Source organism: Cygnus olor, chromosome Z, assembly GCF_009769625.2.
Source record: "Cygnus olor isolate bCygOlo1 chromosome Z, bCygOlo1.pri.v2, whole genome shotgun sequence".
NCBI classification, from domain to species: domain Eukaryota; kingdom Metazoa; phylum Chordata; class Aves; order Anseriformes; family Anatidae; genus Cygnus; species Cygnus olor.
Window position 1 is genome coordinate 2,629,961 of NC_049198.1, and position 15,621 is coordinate 2,645,581.

The window sequence follows — 15,621 nt, forward strand, 5'->3', positions numbered from 1 at the left end:
AACAAGTGTTTCTAACCAAGCACTTGAGGAAAAGAGGATTCTCCAGTTTTATGTTAATCCAACTCTTTGATTTCTTTCTTTCCACAGTAGCTGCCCCTTTTCTTTGATAGCTCTGCTTTTCATTCAGTGAAATACCTAGATCACTGAACAAGCAAAGACATAGATTCACTCTCTCTCCTAAAGCAGCTCCATCTGCCATTGCTTATGTTATCTGACTGGAGATCACCCACTGATGTGACACTGCAGCCCAACAGCAGCTCGGATGGTTAATTTGTGAAGGGAAGGGGATTTTTTTTATTTTTTTCTAATGTATGGCTCAAGTCTTCCAGCTCGAATGCAACTGAGTTGCCTGGAGCCATGCCAGGTGCTGTTGGCTGGCCGTGATGCTATCTTCCTAATCGTTAACTGCAAAAAAGATGTTGTTGAACTTTTGTGGTGGCGGAGTTATTGCAGTTCAGTTCTGCATCTGTTCATCGGACTTCCTGTGGTTTTTCATCGAATCATATGATTGACAGCGCAGACAGTCTGCAAAGTTCTTGGTCTGTCTAGTTTATACCCCTGTCCCAACCACTAAATCTGACTTCTGCTTTGTCTGGCAGAAGAAAACAAGATAGGGTGCTGTGGTAAGTTGATTCCCCAGAGCTGATAAGTGTTGTCTGTATTTAAGTTGTGCAGCTCAAATCCTAGTGTTACCTCCAGCTCTGAAGTTTAAAGTAATGTCTCAGGTTGGTTTGTTTTAAGCTGGCCGAGGCTCTCTCCTCTGGTAATGACTGAACAGAAATGCAGGTAATGGCTCCACTGGACCCATTTATGTCAGGGCAATGAGTTCAAAAACTTAAACAGCAAAGCACAGGGGTGGTGAAGAACGTGTGCATCTTTCAGCACCATGATTCATATCCAGCTGAATGAACAGGGCTGTGAAGGAAAAACAGGAAGGCGATTTATCGCATGCCAAGACTTTTCCCCTATTATTAGGACTACCATTTAAGATGCCCTAGAGTGGTCCCTCTTTTCAGAAAGTGCCACAAATCAGGTTCATTTAGGTGTCACCGGTTAGGGAGCAAATGCCTTTCCTGAATGGAGTTGGACACGATAACAGCAAAGCAGAAGAAAATGGTTTTCTGCGTTGCAGCTTTGACTTGCCACTTGGGGAATTTTGTTAGCAGTCATGCTCGATGATAAAAGCCTCACCAGTGCTGTCTGCAGTGTTTCCAGGAGTGCTCTGAGACTCCTGTGACCTTGTTGTTTTACAGCTCTCCTAAAACATTCATTTGGTGTCATCTCCTGTATGTCTGCAGCACATGGCAAAGGCTCAGTCATTCCGAGGCAGTATGTGCAGGAGATATAAATGGCACAGAGCTGTAGTTAAACATTCCTTGAACTACCATCTGTCAAAAACCTTAAAGCTTTATGGTGTTGGTCAAACTTTTTATGTGGTATTTAGCCCTTGCTGTTATAAGTTGTTTTAAAGTCAGTCTGCTAAGTCAGAAACATTTTGAGGTGACTTAAATGTGATGATTTTGAATATTAACAATTTTTGTTTTCAGTTGAACACCCTAGCAATTCTAAATGAAATTTTGGTATTGGTAGGTTTTTTTAATCTTAAAAAATGAATGACTGCCAAACCTTGCAAGACTGATGCTGATACAGAAGTTCTCCCTGTGCTGGACCTCTAGGATTTCTCATTCTTAATGAATGTGGAAACATGGCCACCATGCAGCCAGGGATCATTGCAGTCATGTAAAGAAGTTGGGTTTGAGTTACCAACCTGGAAGGCAAATTCTCCATGTCTTGTTTGCAATGCATTGAGCTGTCCTGGGTCCACTGTCCAGGTAGACTGTCAAAAAAAATGATCATTTCTGCCATTACTTACCTTCTTTTTATAGAGATCTTGAAATTGTGTGTATGAAATGGCAATGCATATAGTTACTGACAGAAAATATTATCTCTCTCCTTAAAAATCTCATTATCCTTGTCTGCATTCCCAAGATAAAACTGCAGACTGTTCAAGGCATATGGTGAGTGTGAGAGAGTCCAGGCTGATCACAGTGAGTTACAGTCTTTAATCTGAAATTGATTATTAAATTGCTACGGTACGATCACAGTAGATGGCAACATTGATCAGTCTGAAGAGACTTAATAATAAAATCAATGGACGACTGTTCTTGCCTGAAAATGTGAATGCTATCTGGTTTATTTTATGTTGTCCTTCCAGCAGAGAGCTGATGGTATAATAAGAGCGGAGCATCTCAGATACAGCTATTGGAATTTTTAATACAGCGATGTAACTTTGTGCTTTAAAGCTAAAGACATTAGTTAAGCTGCATGAGAGTCCAGAATGGTCCCAGGCTGGTATCCTGAGTACCTGCAAAAACAGTAGCTATAGTCTGTGGCCTTGAAGGTGAGAAAAGCTATCTGTGTTTAATTCAAGTCAAATTAGCATCTTTAATCACTTTTTTTTCCCATCCCTCCCAGAAGGACTACTGCACACTGCAGTACTGGCGTGCAGCCACCTTTGGGGTGAAGAATGACAGCTGTGTAAGGGCTTTTCTCTGCTAGGAAATGTTACAGTGGTTTAATCATGAGGTTTAACCATTCATTCTGCTGATGCAATGCTGAACTGAACATGTTCCTGTCTACACTGACCACAAGTCAGGAAGCATTTAGGAGGGAAGTGGGGAAGATTACATTGAGGATAAGCAGAGTAGAATGTCAGTTTTTTTGTTGTTTGTTTTTTTTTTAATCTACATGAGGTTTGGTTGGAGTGAGGCTTAACCTGCCAAAAGAGTCGTGGCATCCTGAGAGATGTCACGGGGAAGTCAGGCTTGAGGACTGGGAATGGGACAGAGGGTCTCACAAGGCTGATGAGGAAAAGAAGAAAATGTGGGCAACTGCAACACAGAAAGATATGCTGAAGAGAGGCCATGAAGGTATAGGAATGGGGCTGGGGAAGGGAGTAGACTAGGAGACAGGAAATTAAGGATTGGGTGTGAGTATGAGTGAAGGAACACCTAAAAGTGAGGGAACAAAATGATGTGGAAGGATAAACAGGCTGGTCAAAGCAAACTTGGCAAGAGAGGTTGTAGGGGCACAAAAGGGCTGTGGGAGTGCTGCTTTACCGCAAGCCTCATGTCTGACACAGGATATGAAACTTGCTGATGTACCTTTGAGGTTCTGGGCTTTGAACTTTTAGAGGCAAAAGTTTCTTTAACAACCTTGTCCTCTAACAGCCTCAGGTCCTTAAAAAGAAATATTAGTGATGGAAACCATACCGCCCTTCTACCCCCCTGCCTGTTACAAGGATGAGCTGCCCCCCGTTCTGAAGGCAGCCAATACAACACAAACAGCCACACCAGTGCCCAGAATGGGCCCCGTGTAGCTGGGTGCCAGTGTTAGCCAGACCACAGCAGCTCCAGAACATGGGAGCACGCTGCAAGGTGACACCGATGTCCTCATCAATACGGTAGATGACACATTGTCACCCAAGTCTGTGGTTGAGTGAAGCTGAAAAAGCTGCCCATGGAGACGCCTTCCTCATAAAGCACGATGCAGGTGGCAGCTTTGTGGCTGGGCATAATTGTATGCTTGGTATTTGCACCAAACTGCTCTAACAACAGCAGTGACGCGAGGAAAGAGTGGAATAGTTTCCATGTTTTGTGACTCCCAAGAACACAAAGAGCCTGGGTGTGTAAAGGTTAGATAAATAACCCTGACAGCCAAGTGGCCAAGAAGTGCTCCTTCAAAGGAGACCATTGCAGCCAGAAGAGTCCTGTGCCCTAGCAGGAGGAAACAGTACACTCAAGAAAGATGATAGGGCATCCCTTCATTATTAATGGGCAAAGAGGCTTCTTAGCCATTGCTGTGCTTGTTCTGATCATGTCACACCATGGAGTTTATTCTTAGTCTTAGCCACAGCCTTATAAATAATAAAATGGATCATGTTTTATCTTACCCCAGTGATCATTGTAATGCGGCTTTTATCTGAGACCGTGCCAAGCTCTTGACACAGGCAACATTTAGAAATAGATAAAATGATTGTATAGCACAACACAAAAATAGGCTCCACTTTTCCCCAACGCATGCACATACCAAGGGTGAACACAGTGGCTTTGCCACTGAACCACCTCTGTGTTACGTGTGCCTTTGGGAGGGAAGAAATGGGAGAAAATAGGAAGCTGAGGGTGCAGCATCTCTCTCCAGTTGGGGCAGGCTGGGCTGGCACATTCAACGTGTGTTAATTGTGGAAATCCTTTGCTTAAAGCTGGTACTGAAAAACAGGGCTTTTGTGGAAACGACACTGTCTAGCCTGTGTTGTCCAGGAGAGGGAGGTACCTGCCTGGATGGGCAATAAATAATGCCTGTGTGCACAGGTACTGTGGTGACGGCCTTCAGGGCAGAGTTGGAAGAGATGCGTGCGTGGCATCGTGTACTTGAAGAGCTTACAGGATCTTGTCCCCTAATTACACAGTAATGCCATTAGAGTCACTCTGTGCACTCCTCAGCCACAGGGGAGCCAAGACACAGAGGCGAGGGCTTGCTAAAGCTAAGAGGAACTTGTAGCAAAACTGGAAAGGGCACCCAGGATGCCAGAACCCATGCGTGGAGCCTGACCGTGCTTCCCACTGTGCTCCCTGTCAGGAGGTGTTTCTGTCCTCAAACCTCGGCATACAGAAAGTCTGGGAGAATTAGAGGAAAGAAGTCACCGTGCCCTAACGCTGTTACTCACAGCACACTGCAGACTGTTTGTTCTCAGGGCCTCTCCAAAGGATTCTCCTGCTAAGGGGCTGGTTACAATTAATAGCAAAACGCGTTTCAGGGAATACTGGACTAAGCAGGGCTGTACACGTGCAAGAGGATTCACAAATTTAGTCTTTGTTAACAGGGAAATTGAGTGTGACCAGCAGTAAAAGGGCTGAGTACAATATGCCAGTGTAGCATGCAGTTCAAAAAAGAAACTATAAATGATCTCTTTATCCCTCATGGTAAATATTTTCCTTTGGGTCTAATGGTTCAGTTCCCTCCATTATTTTTTTCACCAGGCCTCTTTCTTCAGCGTGTATGTGGGCTGCATGTTTGCAAACAGACACGCGAGCCTCCCCTCAGCGGCCTTTTGTTTCTTGTTGCAGAAGTTCCCAGAGCTCAAGTTCAAGTACGTAGAGGAGGAGCAGCCTGAAGAGTTCTTCATCCCCTACGTTTGGTCTCTGGTGTACAACTCCGCCGTGGCCCTGTACTGGAACCCTCGCAACATCCAGCTCTTCACAATGGACTCTGGCTGAAGGAGACGCGCCCGCCGAGCCAGCTCGACTCCGTCGTCTTACAGAAAATGAAACTCTGCACTGCGTGTGAATACGTGACCCCTTCCAGTGTGCACCCTCCGACCCCAGAGCTTACAGAGAATGAAGCTTGCTGCTCGTGTACAGTCCAGCATCGATGTTTCAGAAGCAGATTGCCACAGACAGCCTGGCAACAGGCTGCGGTGTGAGGAACTGATGCTTTGTATGCAACCTTGTATTTATAGTCCTATAACCTGGAGCTTGTTTGAAAATGAGGCCTTACACATGGGGTATGATGTTACTACCAACCACACAACTGATTGTTCTTTTAACGGGGTAAATGAGGAAAGAGATTGTGGACTTTGATTTGGAAGCAGCGTTTGTATATTCATTTCTTTAAAGCGAGGCAGCTTCTTTGGGTCAAGCTTTCTATGGTCTGTTGGATTCTGCTGTGGGTTGCTCATTACCTAATACCGTGCTTTCATTCACAGCCCTTTATTTCGGTGACACTCTCAAGGCTGCAGTCCTTCAGTTGCTGTCTACACTGTCATCCAAGTGAACTAGCAAGCAGCACATTAATCAAATTAGCTCCCAGGCAGACTCAAAACACTTGATTTAGATGTCAAAATGGGAGGATTTTCAATAGCAAGTCTTTTTTTTGTTTGTTTGACTGACAAATATTCTGTAGAGGGCTAGAAACACCAGCTTTCAGAGTAAAGTCCCTTACAGACTTGTTCTACTGTGCTTCTGTGCAAAAGTTGTCCCTGGAAACTGAACATGTGAAAAAAATCTCCAAAGAAAATAATTATAAGATTGTAAAATAGACCAGTGTCCTGTAAAAACGTGTAATGGTGACAGAGTGTTGTGGGGATCCTTGGCAATTTCTGTGTTGAAAATGCCGTGTTTGCTATTAAAGGTTTTATGGCAGAAGTATAAATTTATCTGAATGTAGAATGCTTCTTTTCTGTTTGTTTTTTTGTGTGTGTGGTGTTGTTTTTTAAAGTGTCCTTTCCTGATATACCTGCTTCTGCAGTTGGAAGAACAAAAGAAATGGGTTGACCTGATTTTTAAAGAACATCTCATTTTTCAGAATGAGGATCACTTCTTCTGTGGGGAAGTTCCTGACAGTGCTCATTGCACATGCATGCAAACACTCTCCTAATCTCACACGCTGCTGTGTGGAGGACTGTCACCAGTGCATCGCATGCCAAAACAGAAATATCAAGAATTTAGTACCTAAACATACATGGCAACCCCCGTACTCACTGCCTGCTCCAGCATGTTCTGTTTACTGACCTGAAGAATTGGGTGCATTTGCTTTCAGGCAGTTCTTTAAGTGGCTCTAAATAGAATTCCTTGCACCTTTGTTTTTTTTTTCCTTTTTTTTTTTTTTTTCCTGAAGGTTATCCTAGAATTGTACTTTCCTTTTATCTGTTGATTTAGAGGTGGAAGTCCATTTGAGTACTACACACAAAAAAAAAAAAGCTTTCTATATTTATTTAAATATTATCTATGGAGAGACAGATACAGCTTAGGAGCATTTGAGACTTCAAAAAGGCAGGAGCTTTTGAGATGAAGCCACAGTCAGACTGGAGATGCAGTTTTTTCTTAGGAAAATATGAGAAATGAATGATACATAACTGTGCTGCACTTATGTTCATGCTATGTTTTTGGATATTTGTTTTTCTTTGAGCAAACTTTACAGGGGAATGACTCTACTTGGTTATTGTAGTAATTTGTAATTTTGTCCTTTTATTAAGGCTAAGAGTGTTTGTGAGACAGCAGAGCTGTATAGCCTTTGAAAAAAATCAGCCTGAAGATGCACTTTTAAACTGGATTCAGAAGTTATTGGGGTAGCTCAGTTTTCATCCAACTTCACCACCCGTGAGCGCTTGAGCCTGCCCCGAGGTGAACACCCTCCACCCCGCTGCCTTCTGCAGAAGTGGAGCTTCATGAACGAGGGCTCACAGAGAGCAGATGCTTGTCTGCCAGGTGTCAAGCTGGAGAGAACTTGATTTTCTTTGAAAGGACTTTTTATAAAGAAAAGGGTGCATAAAGCGGCACTCTGCTAGAATAGGTCAAACCAGCTGCTCAATCAATGTAGGAGTCGCACAGTAAATTATTTCTTGCTGTCCTCTTGTTCTGATGACATTGAACTGAAGTGCAGAAGGAGCAGGTTTGTTCCGATTGCATAATTTCCTTGTGCATTTAATTAATATGCAATGCTCCCAGGGCCCAGCTGGTTTGGAACAGCTGGAGTTACAATCCAAAGTCAAAGCAGCAGAGCCAGACCAAGATTTATGCCCAAATCCATGCTAGTCTGATTGGCTCTTCCAAAACTATAGCATTATATGGGTCTGGCAGTGTCCTGAAGTCTGCAGTCTGGCATGTTCACAAATACTCTGTTTTCCTTCAGATCTGTAAAGTATCACCTTAGGGATCCTTTTCATTACTTTGTGTGAAAGATTTATTATGCGTAATAAAAAAAAAATAAAACAGTAAGCGCAGGCTCTAGTTGTGTTTGTTTTACCTAGAAGCTGCTGCACAGTGACGTTCGGCCCTCAAGCCTGCGTGCTGCACAGAGCTGGCGTGCGTGAGGCCTTGTGGCACACTCAGCCACGTGCAACGAAGGGAGTGCCACTGTGTTTGTCGCCTCAAGTGGGCGACTGTTCAGATCCGTGCTCTGTGAAAGGAGGACGTGTCGTGGCGACAGGGACAGCTCGGGGCAGGCACGGGTACGCCGGGGGAGCAGGGCTGTCCCCTTCCCACACGGCGTGGGGCTGCACCCGCAGTCGCTCTTTCCTGTTCTGGTCAGGCCGCTGAGGCAGGTGGTGTCTCCCTGTTTCGGTTTTGGGGGGTTACACCCGGATCTGAGCCTTGATCTGCCATATTCTCGCTCCAAGTGCTGAGCACCGGTGGTACCGCCTGCTGAGGCTCCTTGCCTAGCGTCAGCTGCTTCTGGCGCGGGGAGGAGAAGGGAGGTCTTGCTCAGGATTCCTCCCACGAGTCTCCTTTGGGTTGGAAGCTCCCAGGAGAGCAGGCAGGAAGCCAACTTACCGTGTGTGTTGGTGTAGGGGAGGCTGGGCATGTGAGGAAGGACCTCAGGTAAGCGAGAGAAACTCCAGTCTCCCTGTCAAAATGGGGTGGCGGTGTGCGAGCTACAACTCCTCCTCCCTGCTGCCCTACAAATGTGACAGGAGTCATCAGCTTTGGCAGAAGCAGTCCAAAAATCCTCCAGATTTGATGGCAAGAAAAAATAAGACCGCACTGGCCTAAAACTGGAGAGTATTAGGCAAGTTACAGGAAAGAAACAAACTGCGTCGAGCATGCCTTCTAGATTGTTGATCTACCAGCTAAACAGGAAAGGAAGACGCAAACATCCCCCTCACTGCTTTGGAAACTAGAAAGCCTTTCCTACAACCTTCCTTACTGAGCAGTTGAGTTTTATTAAATGTTGTGCTATCTGAAGGTCAAATGCCATCCTGTAGGTAGTCAACCCCATGCTCTCCCCTCATCGTTTGGGCTCAGGCTGTAAAAACCCCGGCTTCTGTGCTTGAAGGCCAGGAGCTGTCTGTACGATAGCACTTCTATCACTGCCTGACCACTGCAAATCCTGTCCAGTCTTCCCCGTTAGCAAGGCCTTGGCCACCTTATCTGGCTAGCTGTGAAAGGTTGTACCACCGGTGCCTGTAATATGTAAAAATCAGGGTCCCAGCTGCTTTTGTGTTTGGTTTCTTGTTGATGATTTGTTCTCTGGAGGGCTAATTGCTGGAGTAGGCTCTGCTAACATTTGTTTCCATCGCAGTGTTTAAGTAACAGCTGTGCGACTGATAGCGACACATAACTGCCTCAGCCGAGTTATCAGATTCAGAGAAAGGAAATGTTTACTCAGTCTGTTCCTTTTCATAGCTGCGGGCTCCCCGCCTCCTCCCCAAGCCCAGATCAGGGCGCTAAGATCTGGATCAGGGCATTAATCTTGCTAGAACCGTTCAGTTTGGGGGAGCTTTCACCTTTCCTGAAAGTTGCATCAGGGTTGTTACCTTTGAGGTTTCTCCAACTTTGTGTTAATTTCTGTATCAAACATACCCACACCTGAAAAGCTCCAGGAAGGATCTCTTCCCTTTAAGGGAACTGAGGCTAATTTCTGCACGGAAGTATGTCCCACATTTCACAGGGTTTGTTGTCTGGGTTATTCTGGATGGGACCAGCAATTATTTTGGGCTAGGCTGTATTTTTAACACCAAGCTTTGTTCATTTATGGTGCTTTGCACAGATGATTCACGACAACTTCACCAGCAGTGCTCAGGGGCAGCAGCACGTGGGTGGCAGCGGGACTCAGGGCAAGGAGCACAGAGGTGATCCCCTCCCAGGGAAGGATCCGGCCAGCAGGACATCCCCACGCTGCCCTGGCATCGCCACGACACAGCCCAAGCGCCCCGGGGCGCTGCTGCCTGTTTGTGAGACTTGGGCTACCGGAGTCGGTGGATGCACTGATAACAGGTCCATTATCGGAAAGTAATGACTGTTCGAAGACAAAAGGGCAACCCTCACAATCTCGTTGGCTGCGGGACCTGCAGAGCCGTCCTTCCTGATGTGACTCTGGGTGTAACGATTCCGTAGGAGCAGGGCAGGGAGGTGCTGCGGGCTGCGGAGGCAATGCTGGAGGTTAACCAGAGGTAATCATGGGCATGGCTGCATGACTGCATTAGCTGAGGTGTGAAAGGCATCAGCATGTGAGCTACCTCCTTCCTTAGCACGTCACTGGAAATGTTGGCATCCCTTTGTGTGCTCCCTGTGGCTGGGGAGACCTGGGACCTCTCTGGAATAACGGTGTTACAAGTACTTTGCTCCTAGAGAGCAGCTACCCCGAACTGCAAGGCTCCAGCTGAGATTGCAGCACACAAAGCTTGTAAGCATTTAATCATAGATGCTATGTTATTGCTGGATGGACGCTTTTCATGTGTTAGGCCTGTACTTCCTTCTTGCAAATGAATTACTTCAAGTAGCCATGTTTAATACTGAAGGCGCTGCTACCACCCACGGATTGTGCCAGCACTTACATGTACTCAGATAAATGAAAATGTCACTATCAGTGAATCCCTCCAAATCACAACTCAAATACACCACTGAGCTGCCAAACTGGGACAATTTGAATGAGAGATTTAAAAAAAGAGAGAGATTTTTTTAATGCTGCTGAAGCACAGAGCATAATCCTTCATCATCACTTTAAAAACTGTCTTAAAATTAATCCAAAATGAACATGTCTTGGCAGACGTGATGAAATGTTCAGCTGTACGTAAAGTTTTTGCCAGCTGTCTTGGCAAACGGAATGGCAGACTTTGGTCTTCCTTATAGGCGCTTTGTGCTGCTGGAAACGCTAAATTGGGTGGCACTGGGAGAAAACTGGAGGTCTTCGAGGGTCTGGAGAGCAACCCCGGCGCTGGTGATGTCCCCGCAGCTCCACCCCAGCCCCTCCTCCTATTTACACAGCCCCACACATGCCAAGGCAAATGCTTTTCAGAGAGCAAAACGGCTTATTAAAACCCGGAGATTTAAACCAGAAACAGCTGCCCTTCCCCTGCTGCTTCTATTTCGGTCCCCAAAGCCATGCTCAGGGCCTGTCCCCTCTCCTGGCACAGCTCCTGCGTCCCAGCAGGGCAGGGGGCTGTGGTGGACCCCACGGATCCTGCCCAGCCCCGAGCTCGGCCGGGGGACCTGGGGCTTCAGGTGAAATATCTGCTCAGTGCTGTGCCGTAGATGTGTTCATTGTGCTGGGCACAGAGAGAGGAGCAGCAGAAACATTTTTGCCCTGAAACTGAGCTCCCTGTGATGGCTCCAGAAGAAAATCCCAACCTCCCCCTCAAACAAAGAGAAGATTTGGTATCTGCAATCTTGCAAGTTTTTCCCAACTGAAACGCAAAGTGAAAATTAAACTTCAATTCTTCTCTTTCTCCTAAATCAAACCGTGCAGGCGCCAATTGCTCTTTAGAAGGTCAACCTTTTAGCCCACAAAATATGTAATCAATGCATTATTGACCCAAACAATAGCATAGACTCCAGCCTGCCTTCATCTCCTCTCTGCTTCTTCCCTTTCTTGACGGAGCGCATTTGGGCTGGGAAAGCAGCAGCTCTGGACAGACCTGGCAGGGAGAGACCTTGTAAAACCCCACGTCCGCAGCAAACCTGGAGGAGCACAAGCGCCAGACGATGCAGGACCACCTCTTGTCTCTCCTCAACTGTCTGTCTGCCTAGCTTTGGCCTCCTGGAGGACACGTTAGTTTCTGAGGCCACCTTCATGTCTTACTGAGCCTTTATTCCAGGACCAAAGGAATCAAGTTTAACAAATTGTGGGAGGTGGGAGGCTGGAGCAAGGGTGGGATGGTGACAGGACGGGGAGAGCCAAGGAAGAGGACATGGGATAAACTGGTGTCTTCCCCAGTACTCCTGGGCATGGATGTTCTTCAACCACCTGGGAAGCCCTCCAGGAGAAACTGGATGACCACAGAAAATACTCTAAATACTCACTTTTTGAAAAGAACAGCTCTTTCCAAGGCCATGTTAGGTATCACAAAATCACAGATACCAGAAAAAGCAGATAGAGACACCCCATCCTGAACTGCACCGGCCCCAGACTCATGCCCAGGGCTGCTTTCACTGGTTTTTACAGTTGCTAAGAGCCACTAACGAACCAAAGGAAATGGAACTGAGCCCCTCAATACTGGTTAAAGACAGAGGCTTGAGAGACCTGAGCCATCTCCAAGCCTCGTTACAGAGCAATCACAGCTGCGACTGCAGGGTACCGACCTCCTGCTGGTGTGCCCATGGTGGGTGCGTACTGGAGACAGATGGGAAAGGTGCCTCTCCACTATTGGGGTAAGAAACAGCCATTTTCATGAAATATTTCACCACTTGCTGTCACAGACTCTGTGCAGACAAATGGAAGTCCAGTTAGTACATAGGAGAGCGGTGCTGGAGAATAAATGAGAAACCACGGTCCTGACCCAAGAACTTATAATAAGTGAGGAAATAAATTGATCTGGAAGGGACTGAGACTAGACAGGCAACTTGGATATGTATATATATATATGTAAATATATATGTTTGTATATAGTACGTACATATACATTTTGGTCAAAATGCTATACTGTTATTATTAATTATTCTATTCTATACAGTGCCTCCCTTTTGTGGTGAGACCCTGTCTGTCGAAGGGCTATGAGTGGAGGCACACTGCTGGTTGGGTTGGGTTGGGGTGGGGTGGGTTGGGGTGGGTTGGTGACCCTCTCTTACAGGGTCCTTCTCTATAAAGAGGCAACGGGTGAGCACAGACCGTCAGTAGCAGCACGAGCAGGAGGTTTGGGGCAGGACCTCTGGGGGACACCCAGGGCAGAAGGGGGCTGGATTTGTCCCTCGTGGCCGAGCTGGCTGCGGCGCATGGCTCTGGGAGGGCAGCAGGAGGGTGCCGGGGAGCGGGCGCCGCAGGCGGCACGGCAGCGTGCCCCGTGTAATGAGGCTGCCGATGACGGATTTACCTCATCCATTACCTTGTGCGGCGCGTATGTTTATGTTGTGGCTACGAGCATTAAACGAGGGCAGATTAGTTGTGTTTGTGCAGCTGCCAAGCTCACTGTTGTGACATTTCCATCTGCCTCACTGTTGTATAACCCTCTGCTCCCGCTGAAATTAAGAGCAAGGGAGAAACCCCCTCCTTGCCGGCTCCTCGTGCTCCAGGTCTGGCGGCACAGCTCATCCCCAGCCCGCAGCATCGGGCACAACACCCTCCCTCCAACCCAGGCCTGAAATCCCACGTCCTATCCCATGGCCTTGGGTGCTCTGCAGCCAGCAGAGAGCAAACAGCTTGTGCCGATGCTGCGGTATTTCAGCCAAATGATTTCAGCTAAATGGCCATCTCTGATAAGCTTTGTGGGCTGACGGTTGTCTTCAGGTCAAAACAATTCAGGAACTGGTCCTGGGAAGCCCTCCCTTTCACCTCCTCTGTGTACTCATCATCAGCCATCACCAAAAGAAGCTGTTTGTGCCGTGGTAGGCTCCTACCCTACTTCCTCCCCAACAAGAAAGGTTGAGTACGATGGAGACCTTCTCTGAAATGTCCCAGATCATTGCCCACAGAGACCTGCTGGCAGTGACTGGTGGACCCACGGCTTTTTGTTTGGTCTGGGGCTTGGGTCTGGGGCCATGAAGTTGGGGCTTTTGGCCCGGCAGTTCTGTCCCTTCTTCCAGGGAGTGCCCCCGTCCCTCACTATGGACCATAAGGAAGTTTCCCAGAGAACCCGCCTGATTTAACAGGCTCAGAGGACGATTTGTCACCCTGCCCTCCCAGTGCAAGGCTAGATGGAGTGCAGAGGCGTCAGGCTCTTCCTTGGTGCCTCCGCAGCTCTGCCCTCGCAAGTTTTAGGAGTTCCTTCACCTATGAGCACTCTCCTACCTCGCCAGTAACCTTTAGGACAGCACGTTGGTGGGGGTGAGTATGGGAGATGATGAAAGACGGGGAGGTGAAGAAACTTGTGCTGAACACATTGCTGGCTCTCGGCCTGGGACGCCGGGCCCGCTCAAGGTCTTGCCAAGATTGTTTTTGCTGGGAGGATGCACCTATGATGACAGCCAGGTATTTCTTTGATGCAATTCCGTGTATTAGTTGGGAAAGTATGTAAAGTCCTGTTGCCCTGAACACCGTAGGACCCAACAGACTGCAGCAGCCTTGATCCCAAGCCCGAGCCTGCCCCGACCCACTCCTGCGTGCCCAGCACCCCTGGGTGCCGTCCCGCTCCCTCTCCTTATGTCGCATTTCCCGAGCTCTGGCACATTTTACTGCCCTGGCATTTTGCTGGCTTTCTCTTTGCTTTCTCATCCCTCAGACGTAAAGCAAAACGCACACACACCTTTCGTGCAAGCAGCTGCAGCCCAACCAGAGCCCCGGCAGCAGGAGCAGCCTCCTGTCCTTACAGAAAGCCACAGGGAAATAGCTCATTCCTTAGCCCAGTTTTGCCATGGCGGCTTGTGCCCTATGTGAGAGCTGTTCTTGTTTTGGCTTCCATCAAACAGGAATGGGAAACTCTTTTAGCCCCAAGGGGACATACATAGAAAATCGGCCAACGTGATGCTCGGCTTCAGTGAAAAGTGCCTTCATGCCAAGGTGAGCGTTGGTGGCTGCCCAGCCACAGCCTCCTGGGGCAGGAGGATGCTCTGCAGGGCTTTGGTCTCCATCCTGCCCACGGGGTGGGGGGGGGTGCAGACCCTCCACTGCCACCTCTGTCCCCTGGGGAGCTGCCCCAGGGGTGTCCAGCCTCTGTACATGGGGACCACAGGCTCGGGCATGGAGAGAAAGAAGTCAGAGAGGGGTTACCTTGGAGTCAGCCGAGCTCACAGCACTTGTGATGACAGAAAAATCCCGTCTCGGGGTGGGCAGGAAAACCCCAGGAGATGCTTGCAGACACCAGTCAGTCCACAGGCTGCTGGGTGCTGGGAGGAGTGGGAGCCCACATAGGCAGTGGCCGGGGCATGTCTCTGTGCGGATGGATGGAGGGATATGGGGACAACAATGCTGTGTTGGAGAAAAGGGGATTTTTCATGGGGGAGAGAAGGGAAGATGTTGATTTGGGGCTCTGTATCTACGAAACATGTCGCAGTGTGGGACACCCCTGGAGGAAACCAAGGCCCCCAGGAGCCGGCCGGGGCAAGAAGGTGAGCCACCACTAACCCCCACTATTTCCCCACCTCAGACCCGGATTTGGCGTTTCTCTGGTTTCACCTCTCGCGACCTGTCACTCGTTTATGGCCCGCAGACACCCCGGGACCAAGCGTGGGCCCAAGCACCCTGAGTGGCCCAGGCTCCTGCCAGGCGCCCAGCGTGAGGGGTTCCTTCTGGGAAGAAAACCTCCCCCGGCAACGTGCACGAGGGTGGCCCACGCACGCAGCAGCGTGGAAGGGAAGGGCCTCTTTGGCCGCTGTGCTCGGGACGGAGTGTCTCGGGACGCCTGACAAATAATGAACGAAAGACAAATGTTTCGGGGCTGGTGCTGACGCCACGTGCATTGCCCCATCGGGACCGTGGTGCGAGCCGGGGGCTGCGACCAGAGGCTCGTGGGCAGTGCCAGCCCCCGCATGAAGCAGCACGCTGGAATTGTGTGCATACGTTTCCTTCTGCCCGGTGGGTGCTCCCAACGCCTCTGCAGGGCAGCACATCCTCGAACAGTCAGCACATCTGAATGCACCACGCGCAAGAGCAAAACATCTGGATGTGCTGAACAATAAACAAGACGTGGGCAAGTCACACCCCTCCAGATAATCCCTTGTTCAAAGTGAAAGCTGGCCACAGAAATTTGGAAAC

At 48.4% G+C, this 15,621-nt stretch overlaps 1 protein-coding gene across 12 annotated transcripts in view; it reads left to right on the top strand.

Moving 5' to 3' along the window:
- Positions 1–6,206, top strand: part of DYM (dymeclin) — a 205,903-nt gene extending 199,697 nt beyond the window's left edge. For all 12 annotated transcript variants that reach the window (XM_040540536.1, XM_040540542.1, XM_040540547.1 and 9 more), the window contains one exon: positions 5,127–6,206. In XM_040540536.1, coding sequence (XP_040396470.1) covers positions 5,127–5,276 — 150 coding nt within the window. In that variant the 3' untranslated portion in view covers positions 5,277–6,206. The remainder of the gene's footprint in view (positions 1–5,126) is intronic.
- Positions 6,207–15,621: the final 9,415 nt, after the last annotated feature.